The sequence below is a fragment of the Nuphar pumila genome, chromosome 7, assembly GCF_984573655.1.
Source record: "Nuphar pumila chromosome 7, dmNupPumi1.hap1.1, whole genome shotgun sequence".
Taxonomy (NCBI): domain Eukaryota; kingdom Viridiplantae; phylum Streptophyta; class Magnoliopsida; order Nymphaeales; family Nymphaeaceae; genus Nuphar; species Nuphar pumila.
Window position 1 is genome coordinate 18,714,039 of NC_143255.1, and position 20,558 is coordinate 18,734,596.

General features: G+C 35.3%; 1 protein-coding gene across 1 annotated transcript; it reads right to left on the reverse strand.

Moving 5' to 3' along the window:
• Positions 1–1,734: 1,734 nt before the first annotated feature.
• Positions 1,735–15,523, reverse strand: LOC149831373 (uncharacterized). Its single transcript, XM_090012040.1, has 8 exons — positions 15,434–15,523; positions 10,831–10,912; positions 8,820–8,902; positions 7,432–7,499; positions 2,954–3,060; positions 2,718–2,767; positions 2,545–2,627; positions 1,735–2,278 (listed from the first exon to the last, which is right to left on the reverse strand). Exons 1-8 carry the CDS (start codon positions 15,482–15,484, stop codon positions 2,164–2,166), a joined length of 639 nt encoding a protein of 212 aa, XP_089868166.1. The 5' UTR covers positions 15,485–15,523; the 3' UTR covers positions 1,735–2,163.
• Between the last annotated feature and the right edge of the window lie 5,035 nt (positions 15,524–20,558).

Sequence of the window (20,558 nt, forward strand, 5' to 3'; positions counted from 1 at the left end):
CCTGATTAGCTATTTGGCAGAGCCAAGCCTGGATCTAATCAGGTCTTGGGCTGCACTTGCAACCCAAACTTGGCTTATCCCTTGATAGATACCAGATGGAGTCCATTCCCATTTGTGTGTGTGTGTGTGCACGCATGTTGGTCATTCCATGGTATCTATAGAAGGATGCTATCAAAGCATGACCTAGGTCTTCTCAACATGACAACCAGCTTTTGACCTCCAATAGTGGTTAGAGGATAAGCTCATTGAAGCAAATCCTTCCACATCCCTATTTGCTAAGTAGCCCTAAAGCAAAAAATTTAATGCAGATATAGTTGTATTTGTCAATAAAGCTGGGGTCACCCTGGATTAAAATGAGACCCTTTAAGTCAAATGTTACTAGTAAGGTTGAAATTGGATGGGATACAGGTCAATTATTCATCCAAACCATCTAAACTAGATTCACCTTTAAAGATAGTCTAACCAACCCTTCCAAGAAGTCAAAAAATGATCAGGTTAATTTTGTTTCCTTTTTTTTATAGGCAAGCTGGGGGGTGAGCCCATGGGATTCAACAGACTAAGACCCCTCAGTTACAATAGTGTGGCCCTACCATACAGCTATTTAATTCGATTCCAATTAAGTTAATTAAATTTACCTATACCTAATGGTGCAAGGGAAAGACAATTAATTTTTTTGTTGATATCCTAGAAAAGAAGGCTTATGCTATACTTTTTTTTCAATTTATAACCCGAAGAAACTGCACCCAATATGAAGACCTGGTTGCACTGGCTCAGCCTGTCATACCTACGATTGTCATGCCGGTGGCATAAAACTCCGAGGCTAGAACCCCCACCCCCAGGGCCTATGCTGAGCGTCGGCTTGCACCCCATGGGAATCAAATCTTGACTGCCCATCTAGCAGCAAAAGACCCACCCCACTAAGCCAACCCCCCTTGGGGCTAGCTTACGCTATAGTTTAGAAAAAGCAAGGGATCCATTGCATGGGAAAACTTTCTCAAGGGTAACATCTCTTAAAAGCTCCCTTTTTTTCAGAAATTCATTTCATGACAAATTTCTACAGGAATCTTTTCAGAGGATCAGGAGCAATCAAACAGAGCCAAAGTTTTCCCATGTTTGCATGCACACCCGTAGACTACAGAAGAGATGAAGAAACTGAGAAAACATTCAAAGTCCTTATAGTAAACGGATGATGGATCTCTTGTAGAGGTATATCAATCTATACTATAGCTCGCTACCTCGCGGAACTCTTGATGAATTACAATAAGAGGATCTCATAAAAAATGACCAACAGACGCATATTTTCTTTTTTTGATTTATCAATAGTTATTGGAGTATTTCAATAGACTCTATTTGTAGAGAAATTTCTAAAAGGTGCAGTTCTGAGAATGACATAGAACCAAAGGAACTTATTGCATAAATATTACAGTTATTTACCTGAACAATCTAAACCAGTTATAAATGAGAATCACATACAGACCAAGACAACAAACTAGAGACTACTATCCAAACAAAGGTAAGAGTTACTATTAGGCAAGCTACAATCTCAATAGAAGTTTGCAAAAGCAACTTTCGCATTCCACAATTCAACAACAGTAGGGGACCAACATAAAATAAGGGGTCATCCAAAATGTAACGGCTGCTAATCACTCTCTTTAACATGAAAATCAAGCAAAATGGCACTCACTGCCTGTAATATGGAGCAACCGCATGGAGAATAGCAGCCACATGTGTAAATGCTGTAAAAATAACATGCTTCTAAATTTATGTAAAATATATGGAGTTCACTATGATCTAATGAAGACCAACACCAGAGTAAAAGAATATATGTAAAAAGAAAAGATGAAGGTTGATAAATTATCACGAACCAAAATTGCAACTGAGCAAATCTAGAGGGGGTTACAACAGCCAAAGTTGGTCAATTAACAGGAGAGGTGTACTTATAGGGAGATAGGGAAATTTACTGAGCTGCGACGGTTGCATCCTTACACTCAGATCATGTGACTTTCCCAAAAATCATCATTCAATGTGGTTTAGGTGTACGCCCATCAACAGATATGTTCTTGGTACCTACTGGCAGTGCTAAGCGAATCGCAACTAGTTCAGGCTTTGTGATGCCACTCTTTACACTCAGTTCATCAATGAGGGTTTGCTGGAAATCAGCATTCAATGTGGTTTAGGCACATGTCCATCAACAGCAAAGTTCCTGGTAGCTGATGGTAGTGCTAAGTGAATCCCATCTAGTTCGGGCTTTGCAATGATTTGACAACCAAGCCTTGACCTGTTCACACCATGTAAACCATTCAGAACATGATTTTGTCAAACACGAAAATGAGGTCAACTGAGATCTTTATACATTTCTATTTCTTGGTTGAAGCAATATCCAGAAACAAAAAATGGAAAACAAAACAATCAGAATATGTTACATTGTTCATGATGAATGAACCTGCATTTTTCATGTGTGTGTGTGTGTGTGTGTGTGTGTGTGTGAGAGAGAGAGAGAGAGAGAGAGAGAGAGAGAGAGAGAGAGAGAGAGAGAGAGATTACGTCTCAGTAAGCCCAAATGCCAGGTCTAACATGTCATTTTCCTCGTCTGTAGGTTCCTCTAATTTGTTGTAGAATTCTATATCCTAACATAGGATCAATCACAGTATAAAAAAACATGATTTCTAACAGAAAAAAATATTAGATGTACGAAAGAGACCAGATCGATGATGTACCATCACAATTACATGGCATGTGGAACAGGCAAGTGAGCCTTCACAAGCACCTGCAGATAACACACATTTCCAAAAACGACGTTACAATCAAGTGACTGTAATATGGTAAATAATTGAGCTCGTTGACCACGACTTAGACAACAGGAAATATGATATTCACAACATGACTATATGAGACCTGGATGGGGTATCAACAGAAGGATATTTCTGATGGAAGCAAAGATGCCAAGAGGTACCTTCAAGTTCAATGTCATTGGCATGAGCAGCTTCCAACATTGACATTCCAACAGGAACCTTGATTAGTTTCTCTTCTCCATCTTTGTCAACAAATGTAACTGAAATCCTGTCTTATAAAAACCTACACAACATGAGATCACTGGGAACATCATAGCCATAATGTAAAATGTAAATTTACACCTACCATAAGAACAATTTGCATCATCTAGTGGCTGATAAAAGCATAGTCACAGATATCAGTGATATTTTCAAAATATCTCGATATTATTGCTGTAAATTCAGAAAACGATAATATAGGTAAAGTACCACGATATTTTGAAAATATAGCCAATTTGGTTTTACTGTTTTTATTTATTTTTACATTTTAAATATGTTTTTCTTCTTTCGTTTATATTTTTTACTTATTTCTTTTATTATTTATGTAATTTTTTCTAAACATGATATTTTCTTATTTTTTATATTTTTTAAGCCACGAGATTTTCCCAAGATTTATCACCAAACCTATAATATCGCGAGAAATAGCCTCGCTGAGATATAGCTGACACCGATATTTGTGACTATGGATAAAAGAAATATAAAACTCTCCATAAGTCAGAACCACTTTTGAAAGCAAAATATGCTAAATTGCTAATTAGTTGAACAACAAGCCTTTTATTTGGCATTAAAAAGAAATTGTTGGACAAATTGTATCTTTTCTTACTATATGACATGATTTATTGGTGTATCAAAGGGTTAACAGATGCAGTAAAACCCCAAAATTGAATTTTTAACATGATTGTAGCAATTCTTGTCTATGCCCACTCTTCTCCTCAAACCTTTGGCAGCCATCTCAAATCCTCACACATCCATCATGTACTTCTTTCAAAAATCTCATATTATTTGGATAATTAATCCATCCAAGCAAGAAGACTTCAGATGATCCCTTGCAGAGAATTTCTCCATTCATGACACGTCCGATTCTACAAATTGTGCACTTACCTCTCAGATGGTAATTTCTAGAAAATACTATCCTCTTAGATAGTTTAGTGTCATAGTACTAAGCTTTTTTTTTGTTATGAGAGAAGCATCCTTGACAAAATGGTCTAAACCAAAGTTCTGATGTAGTAAATAAAAAGCTATGTCACATGGGTGCGGGTGCGGTGCAATTTCAAAAATTTTGGACACGGGGACTCGGCTATATATATATATAAGACTCGGTCAAAGATGTGCCCATTAGGGGACATGTGATGAGTTGTGAAGCCTGATTCAGGGTTTTTTTCCTTACAGGGGGGGGGGGGGGGTTCTCGGCGTGGGGTCTCGCTGCGCGGTCAGCGGGCGGGGGTCCAGGGGGGGCCACCCCTGGCGGGGGTTATAGGGGGGCGCTTCCCCCCCCCCCCCCAAGATTTTTTTTTTAAATTCTGTAGCCCAGAATTTTTAAAAAACAAAAATCCAAAAAATGAACCAAAATGACCCTGGGTGCATTGATCGCACCCAGGGTCGGGTTGACCGAGTCCGAGCCGCACCCAGGGTCGGGTTGACCGAGTCCGAGCCGCACCCAGGGTCGGGTTGACCGAGTCTGAGCCGCACCCGTGTCGGTGCGTGTCGACACGGGTGCGTCGACCTTGGAGCCGAGTCCGTGTGACAGAGATAAAAAGAAGAAAAATATATCTTAATTTAAGCCATAGTCACATATATTGGCAATATTTTCAAAATATCGCAATATTATCGCTGTATTTTCAGCAAACAATATTATAGGCAAAATGTCAAAATATCGCCAATTTGATAATACACGATATTATCAATTATTGTTACTATTTTTATTTATTTTCTACATCTTAAATGTGTTTTTCTTTTTTATTTACATTTTCTACTTGTTTATTTTATTATATATGTATTTTATTATCTAAACATGATGTTTTTTACTTATTTTTGTTATTTTTATTTATTTTTAAGCCCCAACATCTTTCTGAGATTTATCACCAAACCTATAATATCGCGAGAAATAGCCTCGCCAAGATATAGATACTGATATTTGTGACAATGATTTAAGCTAATAAACTAGAATAAATCAAATAAAAAAATTTAATGTTAAAATCCTCAGAGGATTCTTGAAGCTGCACTAACAAAGTCTTATAATCAACACTCAAAAGAAGTAGGCCATTTATCTCAAACCTTAAAGAAACCTAAAAAGATGACCTGTGGATCACAATCTATATAGGAGATTCAAAGATTCAAACACAATATAAAGGATGCAAGTAATTATCCTGGATGCTCCAGAAAACTCCAAAAACATATAAATCTTGCTAAGGTCATGCCCTGCTTAATTATTAGAATCATTTGTTGTTCAGGATGCTCCCACATCAACTTCCTTGGGTTGAACATCATGAAGGTTGTTTGCGACCCACTTAACCAGATCAAGATTGCAAGTGCTGCCAGAACATCAGCAAGCTAATTCTTTTCTCCTAGGACATTGGAAAGAGGCCCTTGAAACTGGTGAATTGACTTCTTGGCAATGATTCTTTCTCACTGCGCCATTCACTGGGACCTGACTTATGATCAATACAGAGCCACATGTGATCCTAATATGCTAATGCTAGATAGATTGCCATTCAATCTAATAACCCGTCATCCTAATATATTTCTCCTTAGAGTCGGTTACCAGAAACTCTGCTTACATGAGGGAAACGTGTTTCTCAAACAGGAAACTTTGTGTTTACAAAACTTGTGGAAAACTTCTAAAAATGCATGGGAAACCCATTTCCCATGAGTGAAAAACCCGTTTCACATCACATGGGAAACCTACTCACTTTATATGGAAAACTCATTTCCCTTATTTGGGAAACATGTTTTCGTACATTTCTTGCAAGTTTTCCTTAAATAAGAAATTTCTTTTTTCAATGAAAAGTAGAGATATGTGTTATTTAAAATTAATTATTTACTTTAGTTGTAATCATATATTTTGCAAAAAAAAATAAATCTTTCTATTTATCATAATATTAGTAAAAAAGTGAAGTTTATGTAAACATATAATATTCTTCATGCATATTGTCGGCATTTGCACCATTGCTCAACACACACACAACAATTATATATATATATATATATATATATATATATATATATATATATATATCGTTTTCTGCTTCACATGAAGTTTAGCAAGTCTCCTTTCCTGTTTCCGTTTCCAAACACGCTTCTCATTTCTGTTTCCCTTCCTGGCAACCTTGCCTTAGACAGTTTGTCAACTTCAGACAAGCAATATTCCTTCCGTATTCTGCCACATTTCTTGTAGCTGAGAATTTTAATTTGCATCCGGGGGGTAGCTTGACTAGTTTAGGAGTACCGGAATAGTTTCTACTAAGTCCTCCATATAAGCTGCTTGCTTCATCAAAATGAAGCTCCCAGACATGGTTGAATTTGTCATTTATTATTGATTAATCAAGGAAATTATCCATCATGTATCTTCTGAATCTACTTCGCCTTTGTCCAGTTAACTAGCTATTGCCTACACCATGAAACAGATAAGAGTAGTTGCCACTTGGCTCATTAACAAATAGTTTAATTGGGCAAGAAGTTTTTAGGTTCCATACTATTGCAAGGCAGGTCTTCTAGGCGTATTTCTCTGAAATCTACAGGAGCATTGCCTACATGGTAGATAGCATTCTCTACTTTTATGCCCTTCGCATTGCCATGCATCCTAAACCCAACTAATGGGCTGATACATGAAAGAGATCATCATTCATTAGTGGTTGTAGAATAGGTGGCTTCAGTAGGTACTTGTCTCCATCAAAGGCTTTCAAGCAAACCCCCTCCCAGGGTCCTACTTATACTCCATTCTTTTGCTAAGCAATCTGCTGAAGGGTTCATATTTTGTAGCAACCTGGGCGACAGATTGTCTGATAGAATGTAAACTTCCTTGAAATTACTATAGCTCTATAAGCTTCAATGAGGAAGTTACATCTACCAGCATTAAGATCTAAGAGGAGTCAGATTATCTCTCTTCTACCAACTAGGAGGCATACCATATTAGAGATTATTATACAATATAGAAGGATTTTGTTTTGCATCTTAAGTTACAGGTTCATTTATCTATTTCTTTGCAAACTGAAGATTTTCCAACAATTTCCATTGAAAGAAAGTAGATATAAAGAAAACTAACTTGCACTTTTTTTAGTTTCAAGCACAAACAAAAATGATATCCAAACACAGTGCAAAAGAAAAATGTATGTAGAGACAAATAAATAGACATGCAAGCACAAACATGATGTAGACAGTATTCTTAGACAGTTACACAACATTATCAAGTTTCAGTTAGAATGCTGTCTGGAAATGAAATTGAATGAGCCATTCACTATTATCGTAACTTTAACCATGACAAACTTGTCAACCCATGAATCAATTCCACATGGCAAGAAAATAACACACAAAAACTTCCTTCGCCTTCTTTTCTGAGATAAAACAAAGGTATAAAATCTAACGTGGGAAAAGAAAAACTCACATTTCCCTTTCATTCTTTTGTTGATTATCAGAATCACGATGTTCAACAGTTGTCGAAAAAGAATGCTTCTGTCAAGAAGTTAATCTATATTAGTTTTGGCTATTTCTTAACCACAAAAAGAATAACAAGAAAGATCAACTAAATGTGAAAAAACTCGATGAATCAGAGAGAAGCTCAGATTAAGGCAAAATATCCCAAAAGATAGAATCAACATACCCTATTCAAATCACTTAACAATAAAAAATTATTCCCCGCCCCTCTTTCTATTATAAAGTTCAATTCTCAAGCTTTCTTTTCGGACTTGCAAGCACTTTTATTTTTATTGAAGATATTGCCCATAAGGCACCTCAAATGTTCCTTTTTATTAAACAAATTTTATTTCTTAAGGAAATGTTGAATTACTAATCCTTTCGGGCTGAAAATGAGTCAGGGGTTCAACCACATCCAGCACATCCCACAAACCAAGTGGCCATTCAATTGAGTCGCAGCAGATGAAGCATCACATCAACAGAAAAAGTTTGATTAGAACATTCCATTTGACATATTTGAGTTGAATATGGATTTGAATGAATGAGAGTGGACCTCCTTTTTTTCGATAGCTCCTACAGAAGTAGTACCTACTTTCTAGGTTCAATTCCACTTAACCTAGAACCCACCTAAATCTAGATCCACACCTGTGTGCAGATACGGGCATTGATAAGCATCCATGAAAATCAAAGTTACCACCAATTTTCAAAAAAGTTTCCACCTCAGCCTATCTTATTTACAATGTTAACCACATGACCTATCCCATGACAGAAAGAACTGCACAAAGTCAATTAGAAGATCTCAGATTAGATCCAACTTGTTATATAGAAAAATATTTTTTCTCAAATCAAACCTCAAGACCCAGGCTTCTTGACAATGATGTTAATGGTGCAATGCTTGTTCATAATTTGGAGTTACAGATTCCCTCATAAAGATGAAGAGAAGTTCTTCAAAGTGTTAAAAAGTTTGAAGTCATGTTAACTTTGGTATCTCTTTCTTTTCATACTCCATAATGGATCTGTAAACACGAGGTAAGAAACAATGTTCAAAGCTTCACCGGCATTTGAAACACGATAAACTTTACACCAAATATGGTTTTTTTTAAGTCAAGGATGATATTAATTGTGTTTCATGAAAGCAAGTTAACAGAATTTTTTGATTTATCTGAAGTTGGAAAGTAAAAGTTGAAAAGGTGGACCTAAAGATTAACTGGAAGATCTAGAATTGTGACAGAGTGAACGCCAGAGAGAGAAATCCATAGTAAAAAAAGATTCAGCAAACGCATATGCATGAGATCAATTTGCCCATCTAAATAAGACCAAAACTGATATAGCCTAGTGATAGGTAAATGAGATTCTTACCACGTATTGCCAATAATGGTTTTGTGGCATCTGACTATTACTTGGCAAAAAATGGAATCTTCTTGGTAAAGATAAACCTTGACCTGCAGAAAATAAGGCATCAGAATGATCAAGAAAGAGAATACAGTAATCATTAGCTTGCTAAGATACGGAACCAGTGACCACTTCTTACAACCATACAATAAGACCTTATGTTCATGTTAGCAAGACCTTTTATTAGAAATGGAAAACCCATGATAATGCAACTTATGAATGGGTGTATCTAAAATTTGTAGCTATTTTTTTTTAACTATAAATCATCCTTGTTAGTTTTTCTTCAAATTCATATATATCCATAATACTGAATAACTACTACTGACATGCAAATCTCAACTCCTCTAAATACTAAGATATAAAACAGATAGGCTATGTCCTACCCTCTGATTAGTTGAATTACCCATTGAACGATTAACCAGTTAACCTAGAGCAGATTGATCATCAATTTGAGTTGGCTGAGTGATATCCATGTTCATATACTTTTTTATCTAGGCTGATTATGCAAAAATAGGTTTATTGGGTTCCACAGTTATTGACTAGACATGCACTAAAGTGAGCCAAATTACTTGATTAGCAACTCATTCACCTTCTCTATGATCTCCAAGAAAATAATTGAAAGAGCCAAGTTCCTAGTTGGACGATATAACATATATTTGGTGTCTACTCAAAAATCACAGACAAAGAAAAATAAAAAACTTGAAAAATCATTCCCATGTCAACTTAGCCATATAGAATTTTAAAATGTGAATGAAACATGAACCCATTATTACACCAATCTAGTGAAGGTGAGTGAGCAAGAGTTTACCTAGTAAACCATTTCCAACTGCTGAGCTTAGGTCTCAAATGCACAAAAGCACCAAACCAAGTTGTCACTCTAAATTAACTCATCAAAATATTTGCATAATTGGCAACTTAACATGATCACATGAGCAATCAATGCTGGAAATCTTCCACATATTTTACTAAAAAAAATATGACAACCAATGAAGTAATTCAAATAAAAAATATATAAAAGGCAGACAGTGAATTAATTCCTGAGTAGGGCAGATGATTCTAGATATTTTCTGAAACTAGTTTCATATTGGAATCCCAATAATCCTCGTGGACAAATATGATAACTAGATCAATTAAAGTGATAATATCTTGATCGTTGTTTCTGGCATCCAGCCCACAGGAAGCTATCCCTAGCTTACCTAGCTGGAAGAAGAAAAAACCCAATTATCATCAAATGTTAGATCCTTTAAGAAGCTTGGGTAGGCGAAACTAACGGGAAAAACACAGAAGGATACCGATAATGGTTTAGAAAATATGCAGTTGATCAATAACTGTGATATGCTTAACAAAAGATCCATCATAAACATGTAAGAGAAAGTGAAAAATTACTTCAAGCTCTTAGAACACGTGCAAGAGAATCATAGCAGAAAAAAATATTATACAAAGAGAAGCAAGAAACAGAGTCAACTGCAAATAACCACTTTACAATTCTTATCTCTAGGTACAGGTCAAGGAGAAGAGGCTAAGTCATAAAAGGTGTGTATAGACATGAAAAAAAGAAGTTAGGGCATAAATTAGTCATCAAGTTGATTGCAACTGATGCAGAAAGCTGAATAATCTAACAACTGCTGAGGTCCAAGTAACTAGCTTAGATTTGTTCTCAGTACTAGGTGCATTATTATTGGATCAGAAGATCTGCAGTGATAAAAATAGAAATCAGCATGCATGAGCAGCAACAATCATATCTAAAGATAATAAGAGATAATAAAACACTGAACACTGACATTCAAATCTATCACTATTTGCTATTTTATGCTGGCATAGCATAACATAGCCTGAAAAGAGGATGGAAAAGAAGTGAAAAGAAAAAGGGCTGTCATAGTAATCCAAATCTGAATTATTTTCATCTCCCCATCCGGAAGATAATCATATAGACCGCATGAAAGTTGAAGATCTGAAGAATGCATAACAGTGACTATACCAAGTTTTAACTCTGAGGCCATCCACCTTCCTACTTGTGAAAGCCTACGAATCAACATAGCTGCAGTTGCAACTTGCAAAAACTGGGAAAAAGAAAGAGAAAAAAAAGCTTCAGCATACATGTTCATTTAAAAAACAATTCACTTTTTTAACCTATCTTAAAAATCTGTTCAATCTCTTTCTCAGTAAACATGACTGGATATATCAATGTGTCCTATTCAAAAATTTAAAAGATAAACAGAATATACTTGAACTCCTTATGTATCCAATAAAATCCACAAGAATTTTTTTTTTTTACAGAACTTTAGTATTACGTCCTTAAATGCATGTTCTACAGGATTACAAGTTCAAGAATATAAAAACAACAATTGCAAAAGAATATGAACATCAAAAGAAAATCTTTTATTGCAAGGGATTAAACCATTTACAGTTCCTCATCATATAGTTGATTAATAGCTGATAAACTTGGCTGCTAGGAGAAAATGTGATATCAATAGCAAGTAATTCCTCTACATTGCAATTCAAAGATCTTATCAATTTCTGCTCCGCACTAAATCATATCAAAGCATTCCTTCGGGAGTGCATCTTTTCTGGTGGACACCAAGCCTTATACATATGGCAAAAAGAACTATAAAGAAAGAGAGGGTGCCAAACTGGTAATGTAATATGAGAGTACATAAACAGTCAATATAATACTAGTATATTGTTCCAAAATGGGTACAAACATATGGTTACAAAATTAGATGATCAGGATGCTAGTGATCAGTACAAACATATGCACTTCTATGTTGTGGAGCAGAGTTAGTTATTGAGGTGAGTTATGTGTGCACCTCTGTCTTCTTATCATAGTAGATTGCCAATGTTTTGGCTCTAACTGATAATTAATTGACCTCTGGTTCTATGAGTGAGTTGTATCACTTAATTTTTTTTGGCACCTTAGTGTTGTGGAGCTAGAGTTAGTTGTTGAGGTGAGTTATGTGTGCACCTCTATCTTCTTGTCAGTTTAGATCGCCAACTTTATGAATGTTGTATTGGAACTTGTTTTGGCTTTGATTGACAGTTGATTGACCTCTAGTTCTATGAGTGAGTTGTATTGTTTTTTTGCCATTTGTTGTTTATTGGATGCTCATATCAATAATTGTTAGTGATGGCTCTATTGTTATTTGTTTGTGACCATTTTGGTCCTTATGGATTAAATCTCCTATTATTGCAAAAGTTAGTGCTTTTATTTGAATATTGTTTTTCAAATTTTCTTGCTTATTGACATCAATTTGTCTTCACTACAGTATTATTACCTTTCTTGTTTTCTCCACTCTCTCTTCTTATTTGAGTGATTTTTTGTTGGATAACAGGTTTTTGTTTATCACTTTTACAAACCTTGGTTGTGGTGAATTATGTGCACTCGTTGTAGTTGATGCTATTGTTTGCAGTTTTACAATCATTTGTGAGGTGATGGATGTGCACCTTATGGTTGGAGCTGGTTTGTATTGTCAGATAGCCAGTATTGTTGGTGCATGGTCACTTTTATAGTTATTGCTGACATTTGTGTTTGATCTCTTGTCTTATGCCTTGATACACTTGAATTTTGAGGATTTTGAGTTGGAAGTCAAAGAGGTGGTTGCTTGTGGTGAGCAAATTGGTGTTGAGATTTGCAAATATCATTTCTTTTGTTGCGTGGGATTTTAAAATTGCACCATGAACTTTCTAATTATTTTCGTTGCTCGTTTTTTTTTCTTATATGGAAAATGGTTATTCATTGAAACATTTCATCTGTTATTATGTGCATTTAATATGCTTTAATTGCATGTTGGATATATATATATATATTGAGAATATTTAGATTTGTTTGAATGTTGGTTGTCTTACATGTTTTGTATGAATTTAATTAATTCCTCATTTATTGTAAACTCCTTTGAGTTCCTACATTTGTTATACATGTTGTCATGTTCTCTTTAGTATAATTAATGAGTGATATCTTATTTGAAATGTTTACCCAAGCCTTTGAGACATTATTGCAAAATTGTTTATATCTTATTGATATTTTATGTCTAATATGTGTTTTTCTAAGCATTTTGTTAATGAGAACATTTTATATTTTGTGCTTGTGACTCTTAGTGAGTTGTGAATCTTCATTGTGAGGGTGTTGGTCCATGAGTGACCACTTTGCCTTGTATCTCATTGTAGCCTTTAAAACACTCTCTTGTGTTTCTAATATGTACTTGTTTTTTTAGTGATCAACATTCAACTTTGTTCAGAATTTATGAAAAATATGTTGTTTTTATGGCTATAATTGTCTAAAAAAGAAATTCTTAAAAATTAATTTTGAAGTATATTCCTTGTGTTTTCTTTAATGACTATTGTACTTTGCTTGAATTGTTACTAATGTTTCTAAAATCTTAAAATTACTGCTTAAGGTGCATATCTAAAATTGTTTTAAGTTTATAGCTATGTCATAGGGACTCTCCAACTAGGTACCACACCCGCGTCGCACCCGCATCTGATACTATCAACCTATGTCACATGGGTGCAGTCAATGCACCTAGGGTCATTTATGTCCATCTTTTGGACTTTATATATATATATATATATATATATATATATATATATATATATTTTTTTTTTTTGCCGCACCCCCGCACCCAAGTTTTTTGAAAGTGCCGCACCCCCGCACCCGCACCCATGTGACATAGGTTTATAGTATCTCTATGTTTTGTTGAGGAACTTAAACCATCCTCACTTCATATATATGAATTAATTAGAGTTATTCTTGTTCAAAATATATATTTGTTTTGAATCTAAATACATGTATTTTATATCTATTTTTTAAACTGTTGGGCTAAAACATTTTTCGTTTAATGACATTTGGTAAGAATATCTTACATTGTGTAGTTGGAACCTTTGTTTTGTTCTCTCTGCAGGTTCTTAAAGATGCTATGGGTTGAGAAAGAAATTATATCTTTGATGCAACATGAAGATAGAGATAGCCGATGCAGGTATTTGGAGAAAATTATCCTTTCCTATGTTTTCTTTGTATTTTTAAACTTTCGGTGTTTACATCATAAGTTTGAGGGGGTGTTAATATATATATATATATATATATATATATATATATATATATATATATATAATTTTTTTGTAATAAGTAATGCCCATCAAGAGCATTTTAGTCTTTTTACTTTTTGTATCTAGGTCTGTCCTATAGGGACACTTTTGTATTTTTTTTGTTTTTTATATTTTTTGTAATTGCCTTGGTTTTGAGGAGCTCTATGGGAGCTCTCAAGGCTTCTTGCCTTTGTTCTCCATGTGTATAAATAGGAACTACTTATCCTCATTCCTTCCAATAATTTTCCTAAGCATTCTACTCAATAAAGATTATATTTTTTATGCTCTTGTGTTATTGTTTTAACTCTTTGAAGTCTTGTATATGCACTTTGTGCTTGTGTAGTGCCTTAGTGCTTTTTGTATTGTTCTTTATTGGACTTGTAATAGTGCTTGTGCACATTGTATTTGTTTTTCTGCATATTTCATTATATATACGTGTAACATACATGGAACTAAAATGAGGACCTCAAAAACACTACCTACAACTACAACAGACTCATCTCTAGTCATAAGAAAAGAAGCGCTAGAACCAATTAGTTAATGAAGGAACTACATGATCCTGCTACCAAGGAGTCCAATGAAAAACATTCAGGATAATAAATTCAATACCTTAAAGCCTATAAAGTCAATGGCCACACAAATGACAAAACAAGCACGAGAGACCCTATACCATTCTAAAAGATACTGCATTAGACCAAGTCTTCTTCCTTTAAATCCCTGCCAATTCTTATCTCAATTACTGGAAAGAGGACCACGATCCTAATTCATAATACTGGAATGAAGAATCCAACAACCTCCAAGGCCAAATAAAAACTCAGAAGAATAAATCATCTCACACCATGCATAGCACCAGTGTAGCAAACTATTTCTTAGTGAAGTATACAAAAAAAGACCCAAAAACTTGGCAATCGGCACCGACCCTCCAGGCTAACACTCAATGTAAGAAAAGAAAACCCGAAAGAGGCGATTAAAATACAGAACATCAAGCAACTACTTATCAAACTGATTGAAAAATTCCCTCGGAAAGCAATATAAGTTTTTTCAAACAATTCAACAAACACTTGGCATGTGGTTCTCATCTACCAAACTTACACCATCTGACAAGATTAGATTGATCATGATCAGTAACCAACATGAGAAAATCTTCTCAAAATCAAGAGAAAAGGAAAAATTCAAACAATTCTCAAATATCCCAATCATGCGCTTCGACCAAAGCGAATACCCAACGAATCTCGCCACCAAGTTCACCATAAAATCCAAAAAATACAACGAAAAAAACACATCAAATCACAACAAAAACTGTTCTTTTATGTTTAAAATCTATTCCCATCAATGAACGACTGGAAAACAATGATACCCACAAGTACGAATTCATGGAGGGAGCGAGAAAACCGGAACAGGGCCAGGAAAATCACAGAAATTCGTCAAGAAAAAAAATCAAAAGCATTTGCATAGCATCAAAAAATCGCAAAATGAATCGCAAAAATCGTGATTCTACTTACCCAACAAACGCAAACGGAAAGGTGGTGCTGAGAAACGTCCCCTGCTACCATACAAAAGTCGGAGTCGGACGAAGGCCTCACCGCCTTTCCCCAGCGGTAGGTATAGTGGTCCAAGCACAGGGCTGAAAACGGGTCTAAAATGGGTGGTATTCAACCCGATTCATTTCTATTTGAAGGGCAGAGGTAAAGAAGATATGGGTCGGTTATGGTAAGAGTGAGCATCAGTAGGAGTGTCAATATAATGGGGCTGAAAATGGATCGGATATGGTCAGATACCTGATCCAAGTCTGACATATTTTCGGATATGGATCTTTTAAGTAAAATCCGAATACTGATTCAGATCTGTTCAATTGGATCACTTTCAGATTTGGGTCAGATTCAGATCAGCATTTTAAGTTGGATCTAGTTGATCCGGATCAAAATCTGACCCGAATAAGTTTTTTTACATGTGAATAGCTTTTTTTGTTCTATTTTTTTCTGGATCCAGTATTATCACATGTATTTTTGGATTTGGATTCAATTTAACCTCTTTGGATCTGATTCAGATCTGGATCCATATTCAAATCTACTGTTTATATTTCTTATTCAGATTTAGATTTGTGGATATGCTAATTTTCTACCAAAAAATAGGTTTTTAAATCAGATTTTGCGAAAGTATGGGTGCTCACCTTGCAAGTTGTTTGTCTTTCCTCCTAAAATACAAAAAATGAGGCAAAATGCAAAGAGTTAGGCAAATCGATTTAATGAGAATTGAAAGGAAAAGAGATTCACCAAGAGTTTAGGTAGCCCTACTAGAGGATGGCGAGCATGAGATGAATACGACAGATGTTTCGCAAGGCTGGGACTCTATGGACCTAGGTTTGGCTGAGAGGACCCGGTATGCTAGGTAGATTGAACTAGAACGAGTGGGCTAAGGCTATGTGGTTCAGCATAGTAGGGTTGACCTGGGCTAAGATGGGCTCACGATGCAACAAAGACTCATTACTCCAATTTTAGATTCTAGATGGATGGAATAAAGGGGGTAGGCCACTATTTATAGAGTTTAGAGTGGTTCATGAACTTCGAATCTTACATTTAGGATCCAATTTTAATGGATTTTGGATATAAGGATCCCGATTGGGTTGTTGCCCAACAACCAGAATTTGATTAGTTAGCTAATTTAGGTGTCAAGATCTAATTAGTTGGAGTTGTGTAGCTTATCCTAAAGGGTATTTTGGTAATTGGGTAGAACAAGTTTTTTTAGTAGGTTAGGTTTTGTTTAAGGAATGCTTAATCACAAATTTTTGTGATTTTGGAATGTAGGATACGGCTTATCTTTGTTTTCATGTGCATCCTAGGCCAAAATGGGTAACTCTCTATTTAATGGCAATTCAAAATTCTTGACTTGTCGTTCAACTCTATCTAACGACAAGTGAGCTACAAGATTGGGTTTTAATCCCCTGTGTAACAATAGTTCGGGTGTATATGATGACAAACACGGATTTTTTGACTTATTGTCTAACCTAACAAACAAAAACTATTCTAACAAGTTGACTTGTTTTGTCTATAAGTTCCTAATCATGCATCCTTTTGAGGCGCAATTTGGTGCATTAAAAATCTAACATTCTCTAGTTCAAATCATATTTTAAATTTAAAACCAAATTTGATCGATTTGAGGGTCAAAATTAGACTTAAACTAAATCCTACTTGAAAATAAGTTTTTTAGGGAGACAATTAGCTTATTTTGGCTATAACTTTCTATTCTAGTATCGAAATGACATGGTTTTTATCATGTTTGAAAGCTAAGATTTTATAGCTCTTTTCATCTTTTAGACAAAAACTTTGAGAATGTTGTTTTGTAGTCCAAAATGAGGAAAAGTTGAGAATATATTGAGAAGATTCAGGGCAATCGACTTTTCAAAGTATGACCTTTGACTCAAAACAATTGGGTCAAAATTAGGTGTCTACATATTGCCCCTCTTTGTTGTCGAGTGTTCAAAACTTGGTCGATAACAAAGAAGTAGACACTAATTTTGAAAAAGGATAAGATTTACTCTAAGGTCAAATATGTTTCTAAAAGGATCTTTTGAAAGAGACGAAAACGAATACTTAAGTGCAAAATAGTAGCTTAAGGCATGCATTTAGCTTAACACAAAGGTCTCTCTATGATGCCTTTTCATATAGGTAGAGAGGTCTAGTCCTAACAACTCTGAGCCAAAGACTAAGCTAGTAATTTGTCTCACGCGAGGCACACCCTTGGACTCTGTAAATGAGCGGGGGTTTGTGTCGAGCATGATCGACATGAGAAGACACAAACATCTTGTCATGTAAGATTGCACAAATATTAAACAAAATTCTTTGAAGAATAAAACTCATTTTGAAAAAGATATAACATGAAATACAATCTTTCTTTTGAAACCCCCCCCTAAAGAGATCATTTTAATGCATGTAACGAATGGGATTCAGAAAAAGGCCATGAGATAATAGGTAAAGAATACACTCACCATGAGTTTTGGGATTGCTCCATTAGTATGTGGGACTGCCTACAGACCTAATGTCCAACTATCTAATGGGATGATCCTAAGATAGGATGGGGTAAGTTTTCTAAATGGGTTCCAACTATGTTACATGCAAGAAAACAAGTTGGTTTTGATGCAAAATGCATGAAAAAAGGATAAAAGTGTTTCATCAGCCCCATCCCCTCTCCAACAAAGCTAGTGCTTTTGGTACCAAACATACTGGATAAAGCAATTTAGATTTGAGTTGAATATAAAGAATGAGTCAAAGAGCAGAAGGCACAATTTTTCACAAAAGCAAAAACTTTAGAGCATATCTAGAGGGAACTAGACCGCATGGAGGACAAAAACAGAAAGATTCTTCTCCCTCCAAATCTAGATGATGTTTGGTTAAAGTGGAAGCCTCTGAAACCCAAATATTACTACCTAAAAATTCAAGGATGGTGCCGGTAGCATATGCTCAAGATGGGGCTTGAACCCAAAAGAGGAACTCCAAAGACCGCAACCGAATGGTGTTGAAAAGAATGCATTGGATTTAGTGAGAAACTATCATATCGGTATACAATCTTTAAAGAACTACTATTTGGCAAATTTGTCCACCTGAATTCCTATAAGAGGCAATGCATTGGCTTTCATTTTGTGTTTATTTCATCTATTTTAAAAGCATAGATTTCTCTAACCTTTGTATATTATTCGTGCTTCTTGCTTTTTTCGAGTCTTGGTGGTGGCTCACACCATCGAGTTCACTTTTATTTTTTAGGACACGCATATGACGTATATGCACTCGCAAGCTAAAGCCCGTTTTAAAATTTTCAAGCTCCTAGTGTGGTTGATCTGTGCTCAATAGAGGAGGAAAGGCATACAACTTAAAAAGCAAACCCCACAACTTTTTCTCTAATCTCAAGTTCAAATCCAGATTTTTGAATCAAAAACCTTTTTTTTAGATAAACCCTCCTTTTGGTTTTCAGAATTGGGGGATCCATAGCAAGCATCCAAGAAAAGGGTGACATGAGTCTTAGGGTTCCTTGCCCCACTAAATTTGACAAATTTTGGTGAGACAATACTCGCAGATTCATTACTTCCACCAAGGATGAAATCATCAATCTCGTAGGGTCACCTTTCATCCTTAACACTTTTAATTTTGTGGTTCATGTTTCTCAACTTTCTTCTAACATGCAAACTCGATCCTCTGTATCACTTATGGGGGAACTCTAACTTTCAACTTGAGGGACTTAATCTCCCTGACACTAAATATGTTGACTTTGCTTAACAAGAACTGGTCGATAGCTTGGCCTACTCAACTGATACTGGGTGGCCTTGACTTTTTATCTCATTTTTGGCTATTTTTTGTTGCATATCCTAAATCATAAGTCTTAGAGTATTATCTTCGTCTTCCAAATCCTGGTAGGTAGATCTGACCGTTAGGGCTTGAAGTATTCTTTTTCCTCTGTCCTGAGCATGAGAGGTTACTTGGATCTCTCCCTCTTCATCTCCTTCATCCATCTCAAGACCTTTTGGCTGACCATGGAGATCATTTTCTTTGGGTTGGATCACTTTTAGTTCTTGATTCTCTAAATTGCTTGATAACTCGAGAATATGTTGTCCTTGAGATTTTGCAAAGCCCCTAATGGTGGGTCAACCTTGACTCAAGTTGTTGATTTCAGATCTAGATTTTCGATTTAGATAGGTGGACACAAAATCCATTTTTTATGTCTCTGAATTCTTGAGAGGATCTAATTGGGTATCTTTCTTTGAATCATGGCCTATCTGGTCTAGGTTGAATAAGCAAACAAGGGTCCAAACAAGAACAACCAAAATTCAGATCCAAATTTTTAAAAACAATCTTCCTAGGTCTCATCAAACTCTACAAATATGTGAGGCCTCTTCAACGAGTTATAATGGGTGTGATTTCTTCTTCTGCACTTTTCGCGGATATATTCAAACTTTTGTTCTTAGTATATATGATCAAGGTATTCGACTCTGGCTCTCTCTCTCACCAATATACCCAAACTTTTGTTCTTGGTACGAGTGCAAGAATCTAAAGTTCCAAAATAATGGGACTGGATTGGGTTTTAAAAAATCCACACACAAGAGAAAGAGGCTCTACAAATAAATTCCTAGGAAAAGTAAATCTAGAGAGACGAAGCAAAAATGGTGCAAAAAAGGTCTCAAGCAAGATGAATTTCCTAATTGGAGGTTCTAATTTTTTTAAGAAACCGAGTGTGAAGAAATTCTTCAAGGGTTTTATAAGTTCTTAGCAAAACAAAAAAGAATGCTAAATAGGAAGCATCCATACACAACTAGCTTAAGGTTTCTAACCTAAGACAAATGCCAAAAATAGCTTAGAAACCAGGGTTTCTCAAGCTAAAACATAGAAAAATAAAAAACTAGACACAACTAGCTTTTCAACACCTCAAATTTCATGGAAATCAACAAAAGTACAGCCTACAAAACCTCAAAATAAAGAAAACAAGGGATTTTCACCAAATTTTCTGTTTTGGAAAGTGGATTTAAGGGAAAAATATTGATTTTTAGAAAAATATCTCAAAATATAAAATTAGTCCACATATGTCAGGGATCAAAAGAAATACAATTTTCACTGATCTGACAATGGGTTATCAAGATCCGAT